Source organism: Zonotrichia albicollis, chromosome 40, assembly GCF_047830755.1.
Source record: "Zonotrichia albicollis isolate bZonAlb1 chromosome 40, bZonAlb1.hap1, whole genome shotgun sequence".
Classification (NCBI taxonomy): Eukaryota; Metazoa; Chordata; class Aves; order Passeriformes; family Passerellidae; genus Zonotrichia; species Zonotrichia albicollis.
The window spans coordinates 166,208-179,839 of record NC_133858.1 but is presented as its reverse complement, the minus strand read 5'-3'; the positions used below and the strand labels follow the sequence as shown (position 1 = coordinate 179,839).

The 13,632-nt window shown below is 41.4% G+C and overlaps 1 protein-coding gene across 8 annotated transcripts in view; it reads right to left on the bottom strand.

The window, feature by feature from the left end:
- Nucleotides 1-3,246: 3,246 nt before the first annotated feature.
- The window catches only part of PRMT5 (protein arginine methyltransferase 5), a 48,492-nt gene continuing 38,106 nt past the window's right edge, over nucleotides 3,247-13,632 (bottom strand). For 6 of the 8 annotated variants that reach the window (XM_074531855.1, XM_074531859.1, XM_074531856.1 and 3 more), the window contains 5 exons: nucleotides 11,804-11,913; nucleotides 9,915-10,008; nucleotides 7,908-8,024; nucleotides 5,271-5,335; nucleotides 3,247-3,627 (listed from right to left, as the gene is read on the bottom strand). In XM_074531855.1, the coding sequence (XP_074387956.1) occupies nucleotides 3,475-3,627; nucleotides 5,271-5,335; nucleotides 7,908-8,024; nucleotides 9,915-10,008; nucleotides 11,804-11,913 (539 nt within the window). In that variant the 3' untranslated portion in view covers nucleotides 3,247-3,474. The remainder of the gene's footprint in view (nucleotides 3,628-5,270; nucleotides 5,336-7,907; nucleotides 8,025-9,914; nucleotides 10,009-11,803; nucleotides 11,914-13,632) is intronic. The other 2 variants (XR_012577784.1, XM_074531860.1) reach the window with 2 other exon arrangements.

The following is a 13,632-nucleotide window of genomic DNA, read 5'->3' as shown; positions in this document are numbered from 1 at the left end:
CTAAAGGGATCAACGGAGCCCAAGCCACGCCCCCTCCCATTGAAAAGAACCGGGCCCAAGCCACGCCCCGTCCCATAGCCAACAATGTTTAAGCCACGCCCCCTCCCTTTCGCAACAACGGTGCTTAAGCCACGCCCCCTCCAACTGAAAACAATGGTGCGAAGCCACGCCCCCTCACATGGACAACAACGGTGTTTAAGCCACGCCTCCTCCCATTGACAACAATGTTGTGCAAGCCACGCCTCCTCCCGTTAGGAACAACGGCGCTTAAACCACGCCCCCTCCCATTGAAAACACCGCTACAGAAGTCACGCCCCTTCCCATTGGGAAAAACAGAGCCCAAGCATTGCCCACGAAAAAAACCTGATGTAGCCACGCCCCCTCCTTAGAGCCGCGCCCCTTCTATTAAAAAAGTGCTTAAGCCACGCCCCCTCCTTAAAGCCGCGCCTCCTTCTATTAAACTCCAGCTGCCCAAGCCACGCCCCCTCAGCGAAGCCACGCCCTCCCTGCACACAGACTGCTCGAAAGCCACGCCCCCTTAAGCAAGCCCCGCCCCTCTGCCCCTCCCACAGCGCCCCTGGCGGCGCAGCCCTCAGGCTCCGTTTCCCGCCCTTCCCCCCCCCACCGCTTTCCCCCTCAGCCGCCGCCGTTCCCCTCCCCCCGCGTCCCCCGCCGCCCCTGGCGTGACGTCACGGCGCGAAGGGCTCAGACGTCATGTCGCGACAGCGCTGCCGCCCTTACCGGCCCCCCCTGAGCCCCGAAGCGGCGGCGGCGGCGGCGGCGGCGGCCCCGGACGCGGCGGCAAAGATGGCGGCGGCCTCCAGAACCTTCCCCCCTCCTCCTTCTCCCTGCCCGAGTCCCCCGCCCCGCCCTCTCCGCTCTGCTATTGGCTGAAATCCAGCACTCCTGCTTTCCAAGTGGCTAGCGGAGCTGCCTGTCATAGTGTGGCGCCGCTGATTGGCTGCGTAGCCTTAAAGTGCCGGTTCGGCGGATTGGTGATGAGACGCGCGCGGTGATTGGCTGAGAGTAAGAGGGGGTGCGCCCCGCCCCTTCTTGCTGCGTGGTCGCCATGGCAACGCGGCCTAGCGCGGCCTGCTAAGCCTGCGCTCGAGTACCGAGGAGTCGCGGCGGCCCAAAAATGCCAAAAAAATTAAAATTTTGGGCAAAAAATCCCAAGGAATGCGATTGAAACGCGCTGGGGGAAGTGCGGGAGGCGGCGAGGGGCGCGAGGGAGGGATGTGAGGCAGCTAAAATGGGGCAGCTGATGGTGGGGGGGGGGGCAAAGAGCTAAAAATGCTCCCAAATCATCATAAATTCTTAAATATTGACCCAAATTCCGTCATTTTGCTTCAAATTGGTTCAAATCTTTTTATTTCCACCAATCTTCTACATTTCCGTGGCTTTTTTTCTCATTTAGCCTCAAATTTTTGAGGCTTTGTCCAAAATTCCCCAAGTTCCCCCAAATTTTATCTTTGTTGCCCCCAGTTCCATTTTTCCTCAAAAATTCCATTTTCTCCACAAAAATTCACTTTTTCCCTTCATAATTTCACCATTCCCCCTAAAAATCAACATTTCAACCAAGAATTTTACCTGAAATTCTCCTTTTTCCCCAAAATTCTATTTTCTCCTCAAAATTCGACTTTTTCCCCCTCATCATTTTCCCCTAAATTCCGCATTTTGCCCTTCAAAATTTCCTTTTCTTCCACCCAAAATACCAAATTTATCACTTAAAATTTCACTTTCTTCCCAATTTTATTCCTTCCCTTAAATTTTCTCTTTTTAAAAAAATTCCATTTTTCCCCTAAAACCAATATTTTCCCCCCAAATTTCTCCTAAAATTTTCGTTTTTCACTGCCCAAACCTCCAAAATTCCCAGATTTCCAACCAAATTCCTTCTTTTATCCCATAATTCCAATTTTTTGCCATTTTCCCCCCAAAATCCCCAAATTTTCCACATTTTCCCTCCATTTCCTCCCAAAATTCTCATTTTTTTAGAAATTTTTCCCACCAAATGTCTCTTTTTCCGCGTAAAATTCCACTTTTATCCCAAATGTATTTAAATTTTCCCCCAATTTTCCTTTTCCCTATTTTTTTTAACTTTCCCCCAAAATTCCCAATTATTTTAAAACGTTTCCCACAAAATTCCGCTTTTTCCTCAAATTTTTTGAAAATTTTCCCCCTAAAACTCCCGATTTTTTTCGTTATTTTTTAAATTTTCCCCCAAAATTCCCAAGCTTTTCCTCATTTTTCCCCCAAAATTCCCAATTTTTTTCGTTATTTTTTAAATTTTCCCCCAAAATTCCCAAGTTTTCCTCAATTTTCCCCCACAATTCCCAATTCTTTAAAAATTTTTCTAACAAAATTCCTCTTTTTTCCCAAACTTATTAAAATTTTCCCCCAAAATTTCTTTTCCCTATTAAAATTTTCCCCAAAAATTCCCAATTATTTTGAAACGTTTCCCACAAAGATCCGCTTTTTCCTCAAATTTTTTTGAAATTTTTCCCCCTAAAATTCCCAATTTTTTTCTCTTTATTTTTTTAAATTTCTTCCCAAAATCCCCAAGTTTTTCCTCATTTTTCCCCTAAAATTCCCAATTTTGTTCTCAAATTTTTTTTTAAATTTTCTCCCCAAAATCCCCAAGTTTTTCCTCATTTTTCCCCCAAAATTCCCAATTTTTTTCATTATTTTTTAAATTTTCCCCCAAAATTCCCAAGTTTTCCTCAATTTTCCCCCACAATTCCCAATTCTTTAAAATTTTTCTAACAAAATACCTCTTTTTTCTTAAACTTATTAAAATTTTCCCCCAAAATTCCTTTTCCCTATTAAAATTTTCCCCCAAAATTCCCAATTATTTTGAAATGTTTCCCACAAAATTCCACTTTTTTCTCAAATTTTTTTTAAATTTTTCCCCCTAAAATTCCTAATTTTTTTCTCTATATTTTTTAATTTTCTCCCCAAAACCCCCAAGTTTTTCCTCATTTTTCCCCTAAAATTCCCAATTTTTTTCTCGTTATTTTTTTAATTTCCCCCCAAAATCCGCAAGTTTTTATTCAATTTTCCCCTAAAATTCTCAATTTTTTTCTCAAATTTGTTTAAAATTTTCTCCTTAAAATCCCCAAATTTTTCTTCATTTTTCCCCCCAAATTTTTTTTTAATTTTTCCACAACATTCCTATTTTTGTCCAATTTTATTTAAATTTTTTCCCAAATTTTTTTAATTTTTTTCCCCCAAAAAACCACGCCGGGATTTCTGTCTGTCTCTCTTTATTCCGTCCGTCCGTCCAGCTGTCAATCACTCCCAGGCCGAGGCTGTAGCTCCGCCCCCTGAGGGTGGCGGAGGGCGGAGCAAAGCAATGACGTCACCGCCTCTCCAGCTGTCAATCACTCCCAGGCCGAGGCTGTAGCTCCGCCCCCTGAGGGTGGCGAAGGGCGGAGCAAAGCGATGACGTCACCGCCCCCTCCAGCTGTCAATCACTCACAGGCCGATGGTGTAGCTCCGCCCCGTGGGGTTGTGGAGGGCGGAGCAAAGCGGTGACGTCACCGCCCACTCGTACCACACCTTGCTGGGCGTGGCCACGCGCCAGAAGGCCACGCCCACTTCCTGCCCCGCCCGCACCGGCACCGGCTGCTGTGATTGGATAAGAGAGAAAGAAAGGGGCGGGGTCAGCGCAGATAGAAATGGAAGTGTGGCTGGCCACGCCCACCAAGATGGCCGATATGGTAATTAAGGATGGCCACGCCCACCGACATGGCAGGAAATGGATGTGAGAGTGGCCACGCCCACCAAGATGACTGACATGGTATTTAAGAGGGTGGCCACGCCCACTGAGATGCTCGATACGGTAATTAATAAGTGGCCACGCCCACCAAGATGGCTGATATGGGAATTAAGATGTGGCCACGCCCACCAAGATGGCCAATATGGTAATTAAGGATGGCCACGCCCACCGACATGGCAGGAAATGGATGTGAGAGTGGCCACGCCCACCAAGATGGCTGACATGGTATTTAAAGGGTGGCCACGCCCACTGAGATGCTCGATATGGTAATAAGTGGCCACGCCCACCAAGATGGCCAATATGGTAATTAAGGATGGCCACGCCCATCAACATTGCAGAAAAAGGGAGGTGAAAGTGGCCACGCCCACAAATATGGCCGACATGGTAACTATTGCTGACCATGCCCACCAGAAATTACATTTATGGTAATTAAGGAGTGGCCACGCCCACCAAGATGGCAATATAGTAACTAATGCTGACCACGCCCATTGAAATTTACATTTATGGTAATTAGGAGTGACCACATCCACTAAGATGGCTGATATGGTAATTAAGATGTGGCCACGCCCACTAAGATGGCTGATACAATATTTAATGCTGACCACGCCCACTAAAAACTTACATTTATGGTAATTAGGGGCGGCCACGCCCACCAAGATGGCCGACATGGTAACTAGTGCTGACCACGCCCACTGAAATTTACATTAATGGTAATTAGGGGTGGCCACGCCCACCAGATGGCCAATATGGTAACTAATGCTGACCACGCCCCCTGAAATTTGCATTTATGGTAATTAGGAGTGACCACGCCCACCAATATGGCTGATATGGTAATTAGATGTGGCCACGCCCACCAAGATGGCCAATATGATAATAAGGGGTGACCACGCCCACCATAATTACATTTATATTAACTAATGCTGGTCACGCCACCAAAATTTACATTTATGCTAATTAGGAGTGACCACGCCCAAATTTTCTTTGATTTTTACCCCAAAATTTTCCCAAATTTTTTGCCAAAAATTCCGATTTTTCAAACAAATTTTCCCCGAAATTCCCAAATTTATTTCCCCCAAAATCCAATTTTTATGATTTTTAAAATTCTCCTTTTTTCTGCAATTTTTCCCAACATTTCAAATTTTTTTTTTAAATTTCCAAAAAATCAATTTTTCCCCAAAAATCCCAATTTTTACGATTTTTAAAATTCTCTTTTATTCTGCAATTTTTCTCAACATTTTAAACTATATTTTTAAATTTTTCAAAAATCAATTTCCCCCAAAAATCCCAATTTTTATGATTTTTTAAAATTCTCTTTATTTCTGCGATTTTTCCCAACATTTCAAATTTTTTTTTAAATTTCCCAAAAAATTTTTAATTTTTTTTGGGAATTTCCAAAAAAACCCCAAATTTTTTCAGAATTTCCCAAATAATTTCTAAATTTTTGTTGGATTTTGCTCAAAATTTGGATTTTTCACCCCATTTTTGGCCTCACCTTGATGGGGAAGAAAATGGGGAACCAGGAGAACAAACCCGGCGAGTGCGTCTCGGGCCGGATGCCTGAAAAATCCCAAAAATTCCCAAATTTAACCAAAATTCCCAAATTTCCACAGCCCCAAAATTGTCCAAATTTTAAAATATTCAAACTTCCCAAAAACTCCCAATTTTTTTCCTTTTTTCCTTAAAAAATTACAATTTTTCCCCCTCAAAAAATCAAAAATTTCTCTCAATTTTTCTTTCAAAAATTGAACTTTTTCAAACTTTCAATTTTCTTTAAGTATTTTTATTATTCTCCCAAAAATTCCAATTTTTTTTCCTAAAAATTCCAATTTTTATCAAAAATTTCCCTTACAATTCTCCAAATTTTTTTCTCCAATTCCCCTAAAAATTTCAAATTTACCCTTCTGAAAAAATCCAATTTTTTTACCCACATTTTCCAATTTTCCCAAAATTATAAAAATTCCTTTCAAATTTTCCCAATTTTTTAAAATGAAAAATTTCATCCCGAATATTTTGAATAATTTTTTCCCAAAAAAACCAATTTTCCCACAATTGCCCCATTTTATTTTTAAAAAATTTTCAATTTTCCTCAAAAAAAATTCAATATTTTCCCCCAAATTTTCTCTTTTTTACCTCAAAAATTTAAATTTTTTTCTTAATTTTTATTTTGCCCCAATTTTTTTTTGCCCATCAGAAAAATCTCAATTTTTAACAGAAAAAAATTCATAATTTTCTTAAAATTTTAAATTTTTTTCCCAAATTTCTCCATTTTTCCTTCAAGCCACGCCCCTACAGCCACACCCCAATTAGGCCACGCCCCCAAACCCCAAACCACGCCCATTTTTCTTCCTTACCCTCATTTTTTTTCCCATTTTTTCCCAAAATTTCCCCATTTTTTCACCATTTTTCACCCAAATTTTCACTTTTTTTCCCCCAAATTTTTCTGCTCCTCCCCCCTGGCCACGCCCCTCCAAGCCCCGCCCCCAAACCCAAACCACGCCCCAATTTTTAACTCCTTTTACCCCATTTTCTCCCCAATTTTTCCACCATTTTTAACCCAAATTTCTCCATTTCCCCCCAAAATTCCTTTTGTTTTCAACTTAGCCACGCCCACAGCCACACCCCAATTAGGCCACGCCCCAACCCACAAACCACGCCCACTTTTAACTCCTTTTACCCCTTTTTCTCCCCAATTTTTCCCCAAATTTCCCCATTTTTTCACCATTTTTAACCCAAATTCCTCCTGTTTTCAACTTAGCCACGCCCCACAGCCACACCTATATTAGGCCACGCCCCCAAACCCCAAACCACGCCCACTTTTTACTCCTTTTTCCTTTTTTTCTCCCAATTTTCCCCCAAATTTCGCCATTTTTTCACCATTTTTCACCCAAATTTTCACCGTTTTTCCCCAAATTTTTTCTGCCCCTCCCTCTTGGCCACGCCCCTCTAAGCCCCGCCCCCAGACACAAACCACGCCCACTTTTTTACTCCTTTTACCCCATTTTTTCCCCAATTTTTCCACCATTTTTAACCCAAATTTCTCCATTTTCCCCCCAAAATTCCTTTTGTTTAATACTTAGCCACGCCCACAGCCACACCCCAATTAGGCCACGCCCCCACACCCCAAACCACGCCCATTTTCTCCTTTTAACCCCATTTTTGCTCCATTTTTAACCCAAATTTCTCTATTTTCCCCTAAATTTCTCTTGTTATCCTGTTAGCCACGCCCCCATGACCTCATCCCTTTAGGCCACGCCCCCACACCCAAACCACGCCCACTTTTAACTCCTTTTACCCCATTTTCCCCCCAATTTTTCACCATTTTTTGCCCAAACTTCTCCATTTTCCACCCAATTTTCCCCATGGCCACACCCCTGCAGCCACACCCTATTAGGCCACGCCCACAACCACAAAACCACGCCCATTTTCTTCTTTTAACCTCATTTTTTCCCCGAATTTCCCCATTTTTTCACCATTTTTCCCCCAAATTTTCACCGTTTTCGCCCAAATTTTTTCTGCCCCTCCCCCAAGCCCCGCCCTTCTAAGCCCCGCCCCAAACCACGCCCATTTTCTTCTTTCAACCCCATTTCTATCCCAAATTTCCCCATTTTTCACCGTTTTTCGCCCCAAATTTTCACCGTTTTTCCCCCAAATTTTTTCTGCCCTCCCTCTTGGCCCCGCCCCTCTAAGCCCCGCCCCCAGACCCAAACCACGCCCACTTTTCACTCCTTTTACCCGATTTTCTCCCCAATTTTTCCAGTTTTTCCACCCAAATTCACACTTAACCACGTCCTATAGCCACACCCAATTAGGCCACGCCCCCAACCCACAAACCACGCCCACTTTTAACTCTTTTTACCCCTTTTTCTCCCCAATTTTTCCCCAAATTTCCCCATTTTTTCACCATTTTTCCCCCAAATTTTTTCTGCCCCTCCCCCAAGCCCCACCCTTCTAAGCCCCGCCCCCAAACCACGCCCATTTTCTTCTTTTAACCTCATTTTTAGCCCAAATTTCCCCATTTCTTCACCGTTTTTCCCCCAAATTTTCACCGTTTTTCCCCCAATTTTTTACCTGCCCCTCCCCCAAGCCCCGCCCCTTCCGGCCCCGCCCCCTCCCGAGGCCCCGCCCTCACTGAGGGTGACGTCGCCGTAGAGCCGCGTCTCGAAGTAGCCGGCGAAGCCGTGCAGGACGGTGCCCACCTGGACGCGCCAGCTCAGCTCCGTGTAGCGGCTGTTGTCAGGGCAGGGATCTGGAAAAAAATCCCAAAAATTCCAAATTTAACCCCAAAATAATTCTTAATTCCCTGGGAAAAGTTTCAGGAATTTTGGGGAATTTTTGGGGATTTTTTTTGGATTTTTTTCGGATTTTTTTCTGATTTTTGAGGATTTTTTTTTAAATTTTTTTTAGATCTTTTCTATGTTTTCTTCCAATTTTTTGCGGAGTTTTTTGTCTGGTTTTTTGGGTTTTTTTGGATTTTTTTTGGAATTTTTTCTGATTTTTTGCTGATTTTTTCGGATTTTTTTTTTATTTTTTTAGATATTTTCTACATTTTTTTGCAATTTTTGGTGGATTTTTTTGTCTGGTTTTTATTGGGAATTTTTTAGAATTTTCATCTGACTTTTTTGGGATTTTTTTCTGATTTCTTCTGCCTTTTTTTCCAATTTCTTAGGAATTTTTTTTGTCTGGTTTTTTGGGGTTTTTAGGAATTTTGTTCAATTTTTTTCAGTTTTTTTTGGGATTTTTTTCTGATTTTTTTTCTGCTTTTTTTTCCATTTTTTTAGGGACTTTTTTGTCTGGTTTTTTGGGGTGTTTTTGGGGGAGTTTTTGGAATTTTTTTCCGATTTTTTGGGATTTTTTGGGGATTTTTTTTCTGATTTTTTCTGACTTTCTCTGCTTTTTTTTTTCCAATATTTAGGGAGTTTTTTGGGGGGATTTTTTCGGAATTTTTTGTGATTTTTTTGGGGATTTTTTGAAGTCTGGGGGGTCCCCCCGAGCCCAATAATTCACCCCAAAAAAACCTCAATAGTCCCAAAAAAATCGACCAAAATTTGGTGATTTTTTTTGGTTTTTTTTCTGATTTTTTTTTCTGCCTTTTCATCTGATTTTTTGGGGATTTTTTTCCAGATTTTTTCTGATTTTTTAGCATTTTTTTCTGATTATTTTTGGATAATCCTCTGATTTTTTTCCTGTTTTTTTGCAATTTTTCCCTGCAATTTTCAGGATTTTTTTCTGAATTTTTGGCGACTCTGCCTTAAGTTTATTTGAATTTTTTCCCTGAAATTTTAGGGCAATTTTCCCCAATTTTTTTTTCATTTTCCAAGGAATTTTTTGTGATTTTTTTGCGGATTTTTCGAGGTCTGGGGGATCCCCCCGAGCTCAATAATTCACCCCAAAAAAACCTCAAAATTCCCAAAAAAATCGACCAAAATTTGGTGATTTTTTGGGACTTTTTTCTGATTTTTTTCCTGCCTTTTCTTCTGATTTTTTGGGAATTTTTTTTCCTGATTTTTTCTGATTTTTTAGGATTTTTTTCTGATTATTTTGAGATAATTCTCTGATTTTTTTCTGTTTTTTAGGAATTTTTCCCTGCAATTTTCAGCATTTTTTTCTGAATTTTTGGCGACTCTGCCTTGAATTTATTTGGATTTTTCCCTGAAATTTTGGGGTAATTTCCCCAATTTTTTTTTTAATTTTTCAAGGAATTTTTTGTGATTTTTTTGGGGATTTTTCGAGGTCTGGGACGCCCCGAGCCCAATAATTCACCCCAAAAAAACCTCAAAAATCCCAAAAAAACCGACCAAAATTTGGTGATTTTTTTGGGGTTTTTTCTGATTTTTTTCTGCTTTTTCTTCTGATTTTTTGAGAATTCTTTTTCCTGATTTTTTAAGGTTTTTTCCTGATTTTTTAGGATTTTTTTCTGATTATTTTCGAATAATTCTCTGATTTTTTTCCTGTTTTTTTGCAATTTTTCCCTCCAGTTTTCAGGATTTTTTTCTGAATTTTTTGTGACAATACCTTGAATTTATTTGAATTTTTCCCTGAAATTTTGGGGCAATTTCCCCAATTTTTTTTTAATTTTTCTCTGAATTTTTGGGGATTTTTCCAAGGATTTCTGGGATTTTTCCAGAACTTTCCTGACCTGGATTTGGGTGCTGGAAGGTGAAGCAGGGCAGGGGCGGCGCCACCTGGTGGAAATTGTGCAGCCTCACCACGTACGGGGTCTCAAACTGCGCCTGAAAAATTCCCAAAAATCCCAAAATCCACCTTAAAAATCCCAAAAATTCCACCAAAAAATTCCTAAAAATCCCAGAAAAAATCCCCAAAAAAATGCTCAAAATTCCCCCCAAAATCCCCCCCAAAATTCCCCCCAAAATCCCAAAAACTCCACCAAAATTCCCCCCAAAATTCCCCCAAATCCCTATAAAAAACTCCCAACAACATCGCCAATATTCCCCAAAAAATCCCCCAAATCCCCCCAAAAAATCCACAAAAAATCCCCAAAAAAAATCCCCAAAAATCCCAGAAAAAACCCCCCCCAAAATGCTCAAAAATCCCCAAAATCCCCCTAAAAATCCCAAAAATTCCACCAAAAAATTCCTAAAAATCCCAGAAAAAAATCCCCAAAAATTCCACCAAAAAAACCCCAAATTCCCCCCAAAAAATCCCCAAAATTCCTCAAAATCCCCCCTAAAAATCCCAAAAATTCCACCAAAAAATTCCTAAAAATCCAAGAAAAAATCCCCCCCAAAATGCTCAAAATACCCCCCAAAAATCCCAAAAACTCCACCAAAATTCCCCCTAAAATTCCCCCAAATTTCTCCAAAAAAATCCCCAACTACATCGCCAATATTACCCCAAAAATCCCAAAAAAAACCCCAAAAAACCCAGAAAAAATCCCAGAAAAATCCCCCCCAAAATGCTCAAAAATCCCCAAAATCCCCCCTAAAAATCCCAAAAATTCCACCAAAAAATTCCTAAAAATCCCAGAAAAAATCCCCCAAAAAATGCTCAAAATTCCCCATAAAATCCCCCCTAAAAATCCCAAAAACTCCACCAAAATTCCCCCCAAAATTCCCCCAAATCCCTCAAAAAAAATCCCCAACTACATCGCCAATATTCCCCAAAAAATCCCCCAAAAAATCCCAAAAATTCCACCAAAAATTCCCCAAAATTCCCCCAAAAAATCCCCAAATTCCTCAATTCCCACCCATTTTTTCCCATTTTCTCCCCATTACCCTCCCAAAAATCCCATTTTTTTTCCCCATTTTTTTCTTCATTTTTGCCCATTTCCCACCCAATTTTTCCCCCACCAAAAATCCCTTTTTTTTCCTTTTTTTCCTGTTTTTTTCCCCCATTTTTTCTCCATTTTCCCCCCATTCCCCCCACCAAAAAAATCCCTTTTTTTTTCCCGTTTTCTCCCCATTTTTTCCCCCCATTTTGCCCCATTTTCCAGCCACCAAAAATCCCTTTTTATCCACATTTTTTCCCCATTTTCTCCCCAAAAATCCTTTTTTCCCCACGTCTTTCCCCACGTTTTTCCCCCATTTTATCCCCATTCCCCCCACTAAAAATCCCTCTTTTTTCCTGTTTTTTTCTCCATTTTCCCCCATTTTTTCCCCATTTTCCCCCCACCAAAAATCCCATTTTTCCCCCATTTTTTCCCCATTTTTTCCCCATTTTTCCCCCATCAAAAATCCCATTTTTCCCCTTTTTTTCGCATTTTTTCCCCCATTTTTTCCCATTTTTTTCTCCCCATTTTCCCCCATTTTTTCTCCCTTTTTTCCCCCTTTTTCCCCCATTTTCTCTCCCTTTTTCTCCCCCATTTTTTCTCCCCTTTTTCCCCATTTTTCCCCCATCTTTTCCCGTTTTTTCCTCATTTTCCCCCCATTCCCCCCACCAAAAAATCCCATTTTTACCCCATTTTTCCCCCACAAAATTCCCATTTTTCCCCCATCAAAAATCCAATTTTTTCCCCATTTTTCCCCGTTTTTTCCCCCATTTTTTTTCCCAAAATCCCATTTTTGGTACCTCCGGGTGCCGGTCGTGCTCTCGGCAGCCCCGAACTTCGTTGTAGAGTTTGGAGGAGGAGACGGGGGCCAGGAACGAGGTGTAGGACTGCGGGATGGACACCCCGTCCTCTGGAAAACACCAAAAATCCAAAATTTAGCACCAAAAATAATCCAGAATTTCACCCAAACTAAATACCCAAAAATTCCCCCCAAAAAATCGCTTTTTTCCCCAAAGAAATCCCATTTTTACCCAGAAAAATCTCATTTTTATGGCCAAAAAATCAGATTTTTTCCCCACCAAAAATTCCCATTTTTACCCAGAAAAGTCCCCTTTCATATCCCAAAATATTCCCATTTTATACCCCAAAAATTCCCATTTTTACTCCACAAAAATTCCCATATTTCCCCCAAAATTCCCATTTTTTTGTGCCGATTTCCCTTTTTTTATTCCCATTTTTAATCCTGTTATTTTTTCCATTTTTGGGTCATTTTTTCCCAAATTTTTTTCTCTTTTTTCCCTCGATTTTTTTTCTCATTCCACATTTTTTCCCTTCTTTTCCCCCACCTTTTCCCCCCCTTTTCCCCAAATTCTCCCCATTTTTACCCCACTTTTGTGCCGATTTTCCCATTTTTAGTCCCATTTTTATTCCCATTTTTCACCATTTTTCCCATTTTTGGGTCATTTTTCCCCAAATTTTTTCCTCTTTTTTCCCTCCGTTTTTTTTCTCATTCCACATTTTGTCCCTTATTTTCCCCCACCTTTTCCCCCCAATTTCCCCAAATTTTCCCCATTTTTTCCCCACTTTTGTGCCGCTTTAAATCCCGATTTTTCCCCCGTTTTTTGCCCATTTTTTGCCCGTTTTTTGCCCATTTCTCCCCCATTTTTTGCCCGATTTTCTCGGGGTTTTTTTCCCCTTTTTCCCATTTTTTGCCCCATTTTTTGCCCACCTTTGAGGCAGCCCCGGGCCCCGTCCAGGCACTCGGGGCTCAGCTCGTTGTCCCCGAAGGATCCCAGCAGCTCCCGCACCACCCTTTGCCCATTTCCCCCCATTTTTTACACTTTTTTTCCCCACTTTCCATTTTTTCCCATTTTCCCTTTTTCTTCCCTTTCCCTCTTTTCCCTCTCCTTTTCCCCCACTTTTTCCCCCCATTTCCCCCTAATTTCCCCAAATTTTTCCCCACTTTTGTGCCGATTTTCCCTATTTTAATCCCATTTTTATTCCCATTTTTCACCACTTTTCCCATTTTTGGGTCATTTTTCCCCAAATTTTTTTCATCTTTTTTCCCTCAATTTTTTTTCTCTTTCCACATTTTGTCCCTTATTTTCCCCCACCTTTTCCCCCCAATTTCACCAATTTTTCCCAAATTTTTCCCCACTTTCGTGCCGCTTTAAATCCCGATTTTTTTCCCGTTTTTTGCCTATTTTTTGCCCATTTCTCCCCCATTTTTTGCCCGATTTTCTCGGGGTTTTTTTCCCCTTTTTTCCCCGTTTTTTCCCCGTTTCTCGGCTGTTTCTCACCCGATTTTCTCGGGGTTTTTTTCCCCTTTTTCCCCGTTTTTTGCCCCATTTTTTGCCCACCTTTGAGGCAGCCTCGGGCCCCGTCCAGGCACTCGGGGCTCAGCTCGTTGTCCCCGAAGGATCCCAGCAGCTCCGACACCACCCTTTGCCCATTTCCCCCCATTTTTTCCACTTTTTTTTCCCCACTTCCCATTTTATTCCATTTTCCCCTTTTTCTTCCCTTTCCCCCTTTTTTCTCTCCTTTTCCCCCACGTTTTCCCCCCATTTTCCCCAAATTTCCCCAAATTTTCCCCCACTTTTGTCCCGATTTTCCCATTTATATTCCCATT